Source organism: Phyllostomus discolor, chromosome 10 (assembly GCF_004126475.2).
Source record: "Phyllostomus discolor isolate MPI-MPIP mPhyDis1 chromosome 10, mPhyDis1.pri.v3, whole genome shotgun sequence".
Lineage (NCBI taxonomy): Eukaryota > Metazoa > Chordata > Mammalia > Chiroptera > Phyllostomidae > Phyllostomus > Phyllostomus discolor.
In genome coordinates, this window is record NC_040912.2 from 7,249,560 (window position 1) to 7,262,639 (window position 13,080).

A 13,080-nucleotide genomic window follows, 5' to 3' on the forward strand; every position below is an offset into this window, starting at 1 on the left:
CGGTTCTTAATTCCGGGGTCGGCATAATCACCAGCACCCCTTCCTTGTCCCGGTGTCTTCATTCATTCTCGGCCACTCAAACACTGTCCTTTTTCAGAATGAATATCCTGGATTCTGCAAAGGCTGGTTTGCCAGGATTTAGAATCAGAGACGACTCCTGCCTGCTCCTGAGGGTGATGTTTGCAGGAGACAGCTAATTAAAATATCCCGCTGCCTGTCCCCCCAGGCGTCCTCTCCCACATGACGGGGAGCGTTCCCGCTCACATCCGTGAGGCCTGTCAGATCCGGGGGATGTGAATGACGGAAAGCAGCGAAGTGAACAGAAGCCCAACAAGCAGACGCTCTGTGCAGAGCTGTGGCACCATGTGTCTGGGCTTGATTTTGTTTATGCCGGAAAAACGGACTGACTCCCTATCGGGTTATTTCTCTTAATGAGGGCGACGTATTCGTGGGTGTTTGCAACATTATCCGCTATGCCTTTTTCTCTGTCTGAAATGTTTCAGAATAACAAAGAGTTTCCCGGTCAAAACGGTTTATCCACATGCAATGAAAGCTGGGGGGCAAGTCCTTCCAGGTCCTTCTCATTTTGCTGGGAGGCACCTTTCACGGTCTGGTGGCCGGACACTCGGGAAACTGCCAGCGAGTTCACAGGGAAGACCTTTGACCTGAAGAGTTGGTGATTCTCAATGTGCCCCCTTTGAGTAAACAGCTGCTCTGGTCCGTGCCAAGGATTCATGTGCTTCCTACTCTCGGGACCTTCACGCATTCCTATTCTCACAGGGAGAGAGGGGAGAACTCTCCGTGAGCACCTTGTGTCATGAGGATCTCCATGGTTCTTCATCCCGGGCAGTTTTCCCTCGTCAAGTTCAATATTCATAGCTAAGGGCATAATCAACAGAGGGCTCTGATGCCCGCAGACAGAGCAGCGTGAACCCATCTATTAATGTTGTAGATCTCACGGAACCTGGGTTATGTACATCAATGAGAGACATAGAACGCTGTCGTTTTGAGTCATCTAACTCCGAGGGAGCTGGGCTTGGAGAACCCGTGAAAATATCTCATGTGAACCACGTGGGGCCCCGTCACGGAAGCACTTGGTTCAGCTCCATTACCATCGACCACCGGACAGAAATCACCGCTCGACTAGAGCCTGCGGCTACCCCGGCCGGGGCGCTGATGGCCCCGCCTCCCTCATCAGACAGCTGTTCGGATTCCTGGGCCCACGTCACCCACCCTCTGTCCTCCCTCTTTCTTCCTTCTAGGACCAGGAGCGAGAAAAATGTTCAAAGGTTAAAGTAAGCCCCAGAGACAGTATGCCCCACCAACCTGTAATGAAGCCACCCAAGTTCACGAGACAGATCCCTGACAAAGAGCCTCGGTCCTGCGCCCCCACGGGAGGCCAAGGCGGGCGGCACCGGCAAAGAGGCTATTTCGTCCTTCCGGGCGCAGGTGCTCCGTCCTGGACGGGTCATGGGCAGCGAGTGACCGCCACAAATTCCCTCTCCTGCCCCACTTTTCTTCCGTGTCCTTCTTTCATAAAGAGTGAACTAAAAAGGAATTCAAAGATAATCTAAAGACACAAAAATAAAGAAAAAGGATAAAAAAACTGGATGGGTCAACCAATTGGCCCCTTTCCTCCTCTAGGTTCAGTGTGGGGGGTAAACGGGATGCCGAGTACGGATCTCTGGGTGTGTGATCTCCCTGGCGGCGGGGTGTCCAGATCGCTGACCCTTAGCCCCACCCATATGCCGCCTTCTTGTGTCACCAACAAGCAAGAGTGCGGTCCCAGATCCTTAATCACTACGAACAAGGTCACAAACTGTGCCTGGAACCCGTCTCCTAAATCAAAGCTCCCCTTCCACGCGTGGCGCTGGAGCGATGGCCCACGGCGTCTAGGACTCACGAACAGTGACCACCAACGGCCACACTCCCTGGCTCCTCAGCCGGTCGCTGTGACACTGACAGCTTTATTCAGTTTATCAGACCCCCAGACGTGTCCCAGTAAAAAGTCCAAGTTCACCCTCGAGCTGTCATGAATGTAGGATGAATATTGTTAAGGACACACAACTGTCTTAAGCGATAGCGATACACTGGCTCTAAAAAACTTGGGATTTTGCTGCTGTCTATTAATAACGCTCTTTACAAAGTATAGTGAGAATATAAAATCTATCTAAATAGGGCTGGTCAAGATGGATGAACCCGAAGCTGGTAGAACTTGTGTATAGAGCACGACACAGCACATCTTGAAACAGAAAATGCCTGGTTTTAAGTCTTAAGCCCTTTATTTACTTCACTGCAGAACATTTTATTTCTAGACATTGGCGGGTTCTGTGTTGTTGACATTTTCACTCCTTCGGAGGAAAACAGGTCAGGAAAACCACACGGTGACTAGTAGTAACCTACGAGGATGTCAGAGCAAGTGTACAGACCACTCTTTGTTAGGACTCATACATCAGCTGGTCAGTGAGGGTTTTCTTTCCGTCCAGTAATTATGACGTACAGACAGTCACCCAGTAGCACTGACCTGGGAATCCCCCAGGAGTAACGAAAGGCTGTCACTTTACAAACACGACCACCACAGGATGCAGACGGCTTGCACCGACTCATCGGATTTGCCCATCCTAAACAGCTGAGGTTCAGAGAAACCGCTATTTTCCCCCCGCGCTGTGCACGTTTTTCCAAATCTCTGCTCGTGCTCAGTGAAACCCACGTGTCCCTCAGAGAGCCCCTTTGTCCCAGCGTGTGACAGGCGAGCACGCCTGTCCACCGCACGCACGTATGTAAGGAGGAGACACAGGGAATGCACAAGGACGGTAAGAAGCCGCTTGATTCTTTGGCGATGCTCTGGTAGCAAGTACATTATTTCTTGGCAACTAGCCCATCAGTTTGGGAAATAATATCAGACCATGACCCAATAAACTCTGACACCCTGCGCCTCGCTTTGCATGCACCATTAGGGACTGTCACCAAGTACCGGCTGCCTCTCCCAAGCATGCACCCCTTTCTTTGGAATCCTGGAGCGCCCCTAGACTAGTCTGCCCTTCTCCAGAGAGACACATTTCTCACTCCCCTGCAGACCCTGATCCAAAGCTAAAATTAACGCAGGCAGGCAATTCAGGGATTTTAGAAAACTTCCTTAAAGACGACAGCGCAGGTGATGTTCGAGCCCTCCGATGTGTCTGCGTGCCGCCTTGTTAAATCAAACACACCTGCTTTATTTATGCACTGCATCCAACGGCTTACAGATTAGGGTTCTAGAAATAATACATGTCTTATAGCAAAAAATATACATATAATAATCCACCTATAGTTTATATAAATGATGAAATGTTTCTGAATATATCTATGTCTCTATGTATGTACACATATGTACTCTGTGTGAGCGTGTTTGCAGGGTCGGCACGCAGATGCCGCAGTCCTTCATTGGCCCCTCCACTTCAGTGTCAACAACACCAGGGCTCAAAGTCTCAAGCTGCTGAGCAAGGGTCACCGCTGAGGACAGAGGACTGGCTTGATGCACCTCCCCCGGTGAAGGACCAAGTTGGCAGGGCAGTGGCAGCCCGCCACGCACGGCTTATGGCACGGGCCGATCTCGTTCCAGTTGTCGCAGGTCTTGGCGCAGCCCGGGCCGCAGGTGTCGTACACGGCCCCGTGCTTGCACTGGGTGGCTGCAAGAAAGGAGGAGGCAAAGGTGAGACACGGCGAAGTGGCCTCGCCAGTTCGCCCACGGCCTGAGGCCACTCTGGGGGCTCCTGCCACCCCCTGCAGAGGCCCGGCCACCGCGCAGGCTCCTTGCTGCAGTTTAACAAAGGGAGGACAAACACCCAGCGGTCCTCGAGCACCCAGGGAAGCACCCGCACCGAGAGAAGTGGCATCAAAGACCCACCTGCTGGGCCAGTGAACTTGGAAATAAAGTGAAATGAGAGCTTTTTATGTCCAGATAAGACAAACGGCACATTAGTACAGCTACCCAAAAATCTGTAAGGTTGTTTAGTTACTGATAATAGCGTGAAAGATTAATTCCAGAGAGTCCTTCAAGCAATTGCGCTGCTGTGATGAATATGAACATGTGTGCAACCACACCAGTATTTAAATACACGCAGTTATACATATAGGGGAATACCTATCAAGGATAGTGGAAATGTGGCACATGTTTTAATCATATTTTAATTCTGTGTTGAATTAATCAATTTGAGGCAAGTTAGAGCAAAAGTAAAGCCAAATATATCTGATAACAGCTCAATATCCAAAATTTATACAGAACTCATACAACTCAATAATACCAAAAAAAAAAAACCCCTAAAAAAACCCCAACCCAAACAATCCAATTAAAAAATAGGCAAACGACCAGAGTAGACACTTGTCCAAAGAGGACATACAGGTGGCCAAATGAAAAATGCTCAATGTCATTAATTATCAGAGAAATGCCAATTAAAACCACAATAAGATATCACCTCATACCTATCAGAGTGGCTATGATCAATAAATCAACTCACAACAAGTGCCGGTGCGGACGTGGAGAAAAGGGGCCCCTCCCCCTTCTCAGCTGGTTAGAGCGCCGCCCTGATACACAGAGGATGCGGGTCTGGTCACCAGCCGGGCACACCCGAGATGGTTCTTGGATGCATGAGTGGGTGAAACAACAAACTGATGCCTCTCTCTCTCTCTCTCTCTCTCTCCCCATTTCTCTCTCTAATACCAGTAACTTTTTCTAAAAAGGGGAACCCTCAGGCACTGTTGGTAGGAATGCAGATTGGTGCAGCCACCATGAAAATCATGATGGAGGCTCCTAAAAAGTTTGAAAATGTAACTGTCTTATGACCCAGCAATTCCACTTCTGAGTACACACACGAAGAACGCAAAACACTCATTCGAAGGGATATGTGGACCCCCATGTTCACTGCAGCGCTCTTTACAATAGCCACGATAGGAAAGCCACACAAGTGCCCCTCAATAGATGAGCTGATATAACGCTGTGGTATGTACAATGGAGTATTACTGCACATAAGCAAAGAATGAAATCTTTCTATTTCCAACAGCTTGGATAGAGCTAGAGGGTATTATGCCAAGTGAAATAAGTCGGACAGAGAAAGACAAATGCCGTATGATTTCACTTATATGTGGAACCTAAAGAACATGATAAGTGAACAAACAAAACAGAAACAGACTCACAGACACAGAGGACAGACTGATGATTGCCAGAGGGGAGGGGGGCTGGGGACTGGGTGAGAAAGGCGAGGGGGTTAAACACTACAATTTGGAGGTTATGGAATAGCCACGGGGATGTGGAGTACAGCGTAGGGAATGCAGTCAGTAGCACTGTGATAACTGTGTGCGGTGCCCGGTGGGGGCCAGGCGCATCGGGGGACCACTTCATGAGGTCTGATTGTCTCACCACTATGTTGCACACCCGAAACTGAAGCAAAATATACTGCATGAAAACTCTAATTGAAAGTAAAATTTTAAAAAAGAATAAAGCCAGATAGGGGAAAATCAGATGTGTCAAAATGTAGCTCTATTCAGTTGTTTTGGCTTTTGATAATCTTACTCTATCCCTGAGGCTACTAGGAGCCTCTCGCAGCCCAGTGAGTCCCAAACACGTGACCTTTGCCCTGACATAGTGCCATTTTCTAGTTCGGTGAATGTCACCATAATTCATCCCGTCTTGTCCTCTTTTAGACTCAGTTTCCCGCCTTCTCTCCTGCCTGTCTTGCTGCAGAAGACGGCCCTGGCCTGGGCACTCGGAGCCCCTGCGGCCCCCTCTAACCCTGAGCTTATGACGTGAAATGATAGTAACTAGTCTCCCTGTCCTCTCCCCTCAACTCGGCCGGGAGAAGTCAGCTCTGTTTCTGCATCTTCAGGAGCAGGCGGTGTTGACCATGCCGCAGGTGCCTGGAGAACGGCTGGGCGCCTGAATTCACAGGTAAATGAAGGATTTAGTGTGTGAATCAGCCTCATTCTTCCTTGAAATCTCTTGATTTACGCTTCTCTGATAATCTTTTGACTTCTCACTGATCCCTGCAAAGTCCTTTTCTTTTTCTCTCTTCTGTGACTAACCGAACATCCTGCACATGGTACATGCCCGGTAATCCGGAGACATCCTAGCTGAACATCGTACTCACACACAATAGCTGCATGCCACGTGCTGCAGCATGCCTACCAACCAATGGTGTTCCGAGCTGAACATTAGCATCCACCCCCAGGCCAATTAATTTACTAATTAATTTAGATCTTTTACAGTTTATTTATTTTTCTTTTAGAGAGAGAATAAGGGAGGGAGAAAGAGAGGGAGAAAAACATCAATGCGAGGGAGAGAGACACATCAATTGGTTGCCCCTCGTATGTGCCCTGACCAGGAATCGAACCCATGAACTTTCACTTTGTGGGATGATGCCCAATCGACTGGGCCACACCAGTCAGGGCTCATTCAGAACTTAAAAGTGGAATCAAGTTACCAGTAACTAAAAAAAAAAAAAGCCCTCCCACAAAGGTAATGCCGATGGGCGTTCAGGACCGAGAACAGGTTCTGATAATGACCCTCACATTCCCGCCTCAGCCACTGCAGAGGCTCGTGCGTTTCTAGCACATAGGAGGGCAGCAACTGTTTCCAAAGCGGGAGTGAGTGCACAGTGGGAGCTCCTGCCCTTCCCACCCTCTTCCGCCTAAACCCACTGGCGCCCTGCCCGGGTCCCAAAGCACCGGTCCTCCCTTTGATGGAGTCGGGTCATCTGCACATGCACCTTTCTTTTTTAAGATTTAATTTATTCTTAGAGGGAGGGGGAGGAAGGGAGAAAGAGAGGGAGAGAAACACGGATGTGAGAGAGAAACATCAAGTGGTTGCCTCTCCTACGTGCCCAGCTGGGGACCTGTCCCTCCACCCAGGCATGTGTCCTGAGCGGGAGTCTAACCAGCGCCCTTTCGGTTGAGGAGACAGTGCCCACCCCACTGAGCCTCCCTGGTCAGGGCTGCACACGCACCCTTCACTCGTCTTCCTACTGCCTGTCCTCGCTTGCACCCACCCTCGGTTTGCCGCTCCTGTGTCGGACCCCTCTCCTCCAGGGACCTGCTTTACTATTTGTCCTCACTGCCCGTTAATCTCCTTCTCTGTTGGCTCCAACCTCTAAACTCTAGAAATTTTTTCATATCAGTGCCTGTCTGCAACCACAGATTCCCCCCAGCCTACCAGACCTACTTGCTCCTTCCTTTTACCTGCAAACTTCACAGGAGAGTTGACAGTCGTTTGATCCGATTCCTCCGCAGGTACCCGGGGTCGGAGCCCTGTCTTCCTCACCTACCACTTTGCAGACCCCGCTCCCACCCAAATGTTCAGCGATGACCACGTCCACGGACATACGGGCAGTCCCCGTTCCCCACGGTCTCTCCACAAAACAGTTGTTCTTTCTGCGCATCTTCCCTTATGGCGCTGGGCTCTCCGGGGTCTTTGGCTAACACCTTGGGAATACCTTTCCTCTCATGAGCTTCTGTGCTTATTCCCTGACAAGTTACCTGCAAGACTCTTCCCTCTGCACTGTCCTCCCTCCTGCCCCACCCCCACACACACCAGCTATTCCAGTTTCATCTCCAACTTCTAGAGAGCTCTGAACTGTTATCATCAGTTCCAATCCTCATCACAAACTCATCATTTCCTTCGTCTCGACTCAAAAGGGACCTCCTTCCAGTAGCTCCCTGGACCCCCCCCCCCAGGATGCCCCCCCCCCTGCATCCCACAGCACCCCTCCCGTTAGTTATCTGTGTATTTGTTTTAACCCCCCAATCACAGTGCAACTGTAGGGCTTCACCAGGGATGCTCCTGGGGGTCCCCCAAGCATCTTCTAAAAAGACATGTATTCCTAAGCCCCATTCCCTGCAGATTCTGGCTGTGGGTCTGCGGCAGGGCCCAGGTAGCCGTAGAGCACTGAGCCCCAGGAACCGCTGTGATAAGCATGGCCAGTTGAAGAGAGTGAACTGCGGAGACCGGAACTCTCGGGGCCAGAGCCCTGGTCTTCCACGACTGAAGTTCTGGCACAGCGGCAAGAGTGGAGGGGCAGCTCAGTCGCTGCTTGTGCCTGCCGCATGATAACCTAATCTGAATGGTGGTTAATCCATCACCCGCTCCCTACTGGGATTACACTTGGCCAGCCTTGAGTTCATTTTCCACTCTGATGCTTCCAGAATGTCTCAACTTAACCCTCCAGGTACTTTGAACCCTTCAAACCTCACAAAGACCCCCTTTGGTACAAAAGCTCAGCAAAATTTCCTCTTTCCCACAGGTGTCCTCTCCTCTCCCCTCACCAGAGACACGGCCTCTCCCACGTCACTTCCCCTCTCTGACCTCCCCACTCTTTGTTCCAGCTCTGCCACTTAACGCACTAATGCTCTTCCGGCACATCTTACTTGGGACTGCTGAATGCCGACATTCCCTGCACAGGTAGGGAATAGAATGTAGAAAATGAAGAACTGCTAGGGGAAAAAATCTTTTTCATCATATCCTTATCATCTCCATTTTAACTCAAATAAAATCAAGAAACTCCTACTAAGTATCTGCTGTGTAGTGTCTAAGCTTCATCTGAGGCCACAGAATCAAATGGGAATCACATCATTTCTGACCTCCCGTGACAAGAGCCTGGGCTGACCACCAAATTCTTCATGAACTGCAGCTGGACCACATCAGACAGTGAGAGCAAGGGACAGGGGAAGAACGAGAGAGGTGTCCACTCCAGGCTGAGGGGCTAGGGGTCAAGGAAGATTTCAGAGAACAGACCCACTCAGTCTGCAAAGGTGAGCAGAAATGGTCAGACAGACAGTGGCGGGAGGGGTTCCCTGGGCAGGAGGGCAGCCAGGGCACGGGCAGGCAGGGCTGGGGGCCATGACTAGCTGCCCTGGCCCCACCGGGGAAGGCTGTCCTGGGCTCGGTGGGAGGAAGCAGGAAGTTTGAGGGGGAAGAGGGGACAAGGGCAGAGAAGTAGGCAGGGGTCATAGGCCTGGGCACAGGGGAGGCTTAGGTTTCACGGGGTGATGATATGATTGAATTTGCCTTCAACTGGCACCTTTTAAGGGGGTCCTAGTGAGGTAATATTGACCTGGATGAGCCTGGGTGAGCCCTTCTGTGAATCCAATTTTTTTTCAGAATTACAAACGGCAACTGATCATGTTTAAGGACTAACTATGATTCAATTGGCACATCTGCATTTTAAAAGAATTCATTTGGCTTCAGCTTTTTAAAAACCAGGAAGCGATCAGAGTTGGCTCGGCTTATTCTCCAAGGGGCACACAGAAGCTGCTGTGCAACACATGCACACACACGCACGCACACACACACACACACACAGCATCACATGTTGTTTATGTGGTAGCCCATGAAGGCACCACAGGTTTTATCAGTGAGTTCAGTAAGTGTGACTCTGTCCCCTGTGGAACTCTGCTGCCTCCATGTGCCCCTACCGGGTGCAGAAGGTCACAATTCCACTTTTACCTCCTTAGCTTTTCCGGGGGGCACCTAGCCGGCGAAGGAAAAGCTCGGGGCGGAGACGCTGCAGCCCTGGGGCGAGAACCACCCGGAGTCTGTAGACGGAGCGGGACACACTGGCCCCCAGAGCCGGGCAGACCTCTCAGGTGCCGCAACAAGACACGCACCACTGTGACGGTCCCAGCACCGTCCCCACCCAGGAAATCGTCACTGAAACTGCAGTGACCATTGCATCAGCGAGAGGCCGGGGCAGAAAATCTGCTCAGAGGGTGAAATGGCACGCAGGAGCGAGGTCCTAACAAAGTCACGGAGTCAGAAGGTGCCCAGTAACAGCGGCCAATGCTAAGGAGCAGAGGGATAGGAACTAGGAATATCTGTATAGCACATAAGTATATACATGTTTGTACTTGAATATATTTTTCCCACAATGCTCTTGCTTACCTGTTCTCATAATGAGTACGAACGGAGTCTCTAAAGCCAAGTGGCTGGCTTCAATTCCCAACTTCCTCCTTTTCTGGCTCTGTGACTTTCAGCAAATTACTGCAATATTCTTAGCCTCAATATCCTTATCAGTAAAACGTGGGCAATAGAATGTCACCAAATACACGACAATGTGGATTTAAACTGATAAAATGTAATAAAAGCACTAATGCAGTCCTCTGGGCAAGGAGGTGCTGAGAAAATGGTAACTCTTAATGGGAGTGGTCCTTATTGGACTTTCATAGACCCCGCGTGCTGCGCTGCACTCGGCCACCCACGGCTAGGCTGGAGTTCCGCGGGTCCTTCCCCTACTGCTAGTGGGCGTGGACTCGGTGTTGGTGTCACAGTAGTGTCAAAATCCAGGCCCCCTGGGGAAGTCCCCTGTTCAGAGTTTCAAGCCTGGCTGGTTTCTTGTTTGTTCAACTTCCCAGCTTCTTACTCTGGAAAAACTCTCTTCTCTGGGAGCTAAAAACAAGGAAAGAGGCTTCTTAGAGCCTTTGGAATTGCAGATGAATCGGAGATGAAGCTACTGAGAGATGCCGCAGGTCTCTGCAAATGTCTCACGTCCCGGCTGTTCATCTGCAGAAGTTCTGTGTGTGTGTGTGAGAGAGAGAGAGAGAGAGAGAAAGGCCCCCTGCAAACCACACACAAATGGGGTTATACTGCACTCAGATGGCTCTGGAATTGTAAGTGGTAAATGGACCCTTTCAGGAGCCAGATTCCCTTTCCATTAGGAAAGTCATTTCAGCTTCTGAGACGCGGCCCCTGACATCGGGAAGCTGACACGAGATGCGTCGTCTTCAAATGCAATGCGTGCGCCGAAATGGTGTTAAATATAGCTCTGGGCCGGGAAGAGTTCAGAGATGCTGTATCTAATATGATCCTCACCACAGCTAATAAAATTAGCCAAGTTCTGCTGAGCCCGACATTTCAGGGATGGGGGAGTGGGAATGGAGAAGGAGTCTCCAATACGAGAATGCAAGATGTGCTGAAGGGACCCAGCCCCCCAAAAACATCGCCCTGGTCAGCGAACCCGCACCGATGCTTTAGGGGCCAGGCGAGCCATTCATTGCCTGCAGGAGCCTCTGCCCCACCTTCACGTGGGCCACTGCTGTCACGGCAGTGGTCCTGGAGAGGGGGGTGGGCAGCCTCGACGGAGAGCCGCTCGTGCTGTGGAGAGTGAACTCAGACATGAGGACTGGACTCGGGTTTGCACAGAGGGGACGTCCGAGGGGAGAAAAGGGCTCTGGTGCTTTCCAGGGACACAGAGTCGTGGCCACATCCAGGGGCGGCTGGAGGGAGCTTCGCTGACCTCCGGACACCTGCCAACCCGCTCCCGCAGAACCACCCGAATACGCCTTCAAAGCAACTGGGCGGTTTCGGTCCTGGCTGCGGGGCAGAACCACCTGAAAGGTCTAAAGGTCACGCAAGGCCAGTTGGAGGAGGACGTCTGGGCACGAGGCCCAGGAACAGGTTCCTGGGTTTTTGTTGTTGTTTCAAGCTCCCAAAGTGACTCCAAGGGGCAGCCAAAGGGAGACCCACTGGACCACGAGAACCAGGTGTTCACACCCCGAAAAAGCTTCCAGGCCATTCTTTTGGACCCCTCCCCCAGCAGACAACTAAGACAGAGGCCATATCTCTCTTAGTTATCTCGTATCTCGGTCCTCCGCCAGCAGAGACCGCCTCGGCTGGCAGCGGGCGGGCGCACGGCCTTCTCTCCCAGTAGCCGGGCTGAGGTTCCGAGCGCCGGTGCCGTGTTGCAGGCCCCAGTCTCCTCGCTCCAGCGGATCTGGCCCTTTGCAGACACACGTCTGCCAGCCCCAGCCTCCTTTACCTCCTTTACCTGCCTTCTATTCTGCCCCAAGTGGGAAGCCCCTGTGTTTGATTAGGTGGCAATCCTTGGAGGCCTGGGTCGGGAAGCTCAGGTGGTTAGACTGTCGTCTCCAAAGGCTAAGGATGCAGGTTCAAACCCCAGTCGGGGCACATACATCAGCCCATGAATGCATCAGTAAGTGGAACAACAAATCCATGTTTCTGTCTCTCTCCCTCCCCACCCCTCTCTCTCCTTTCTTCTTTCTCTCTAGCATCAACCGACCAAAAAAAATAAAATAAAATTTCAGCTGCTACCCCTGGGCCACAGATGGGATTTCCCTGTGGCCAGGGGGGGAGGGTGGACGTGGCTATCGACGTGGGCACGGCGGCCCCGGGCACTGACTGGGACGCCCCCGCCGGCCCCTCTCACCCGCGCAGCTCTGCTGAGGCTCCCAGTGGACGCTGACGCCCTCGCGCTGGCAGGCCCGGGCATACGCCAGGAACGACTCGCAGTAACAGTTCTTGTGGACCGGGCACTCGCACATGTCTGTCACGCAGGACCTACAGGAACCAACGGAAAGGAACACATGTTTAAACATGTCCAGCGTCCTGAATGTGGCTCGCGGCGAGGGCTGAGTGGGTGTGATGGGGGGAGCTCGGCCGGCCGGCCGCCACAGGTTGCTCTCTGAGCTTGGGGACCTAAAAACAGGGTACCAGTTCTGCACGGAGCCTGGGCTGCTACCTCTGGATGTGACCGGAGATTCCCTTTCTTCTGGAGCAGTTCTGCCCGACGGAACCTTCTAGAATGACAGACACTCTATAATCTCCACTGTCCAAGGCAGTAGCCACTGTCTGTGTGTGATTGGGGAGCACTCGGAACACATCGAGTGTCACTGAAAAACCAGATGTTTTACTCGATTTAATTTGTGGGGTTTTGTTTTACAGTTTTGTTTTTCTTCAATCAAAGGAAGTCAAGGATGTACTCACCTTGTCTGTCCCCAGCTACGAAATTTCATCTCTCCTAGACTTTGATTTGAGTTCAATTACTTAGCTGTAAAGAGCCACGTGCGCCTAGTGGGGGTCACGTCGAAACGCAGCCCTTAGCACAGAGCGGCCATTCCGGGCGATTTCGCTTTGTGGGGAAGAGCAGGCTCTGCTCCAATGTAACTGAAATTAGCGGCCAGCAGGGTAGAAGCACAAATCCCACCACAACGTCTCGAATCTCCATCTCTTAAGGGACACCACACCCCCACCTTAAGGGTTTTTAAGGCTGAGGTGTGGCGAATTCCGGATGAACCCGCACTTGCAGTGCACTGATTCGC

At 51.5% G+C, this 13,080-nt stretch overlaps 1 protein-coding gene across 3 annotated transcripts in view; it reads right to left on the reverse strand.

The window, feature by feature from the left end:
* Positions 1-2,263: 2,263 nt before the first annotated feature.
* The window catches only part of BMPER (BMP binding endothelial regulator), a 214,006-nt gene continuing 203,189 nt past the window's right edge, over positions 2,264-13,080 (reverse strand). For all 3 annotated transcript variants that reach the window (XM_036010427.1, XM_028525713.2, XM_036010426.1), the window contains 2 exons: positions 12,189-12,319; positions 2,264-3,668 (listed from right to left, as the gene is read on the reverse strand). In XM_036010427.1, coding sequence (XP_035866320.1) covers positions 3,487-3,668; positions 12,189-12,319 — 313 coding nt within the window. In that variant the 3' untranslated portion in view covers positions 2,264-3,486. The remainder of the gene's footprint in view (positions 3,669-12,188; positions 12,320-13,080) is intronic.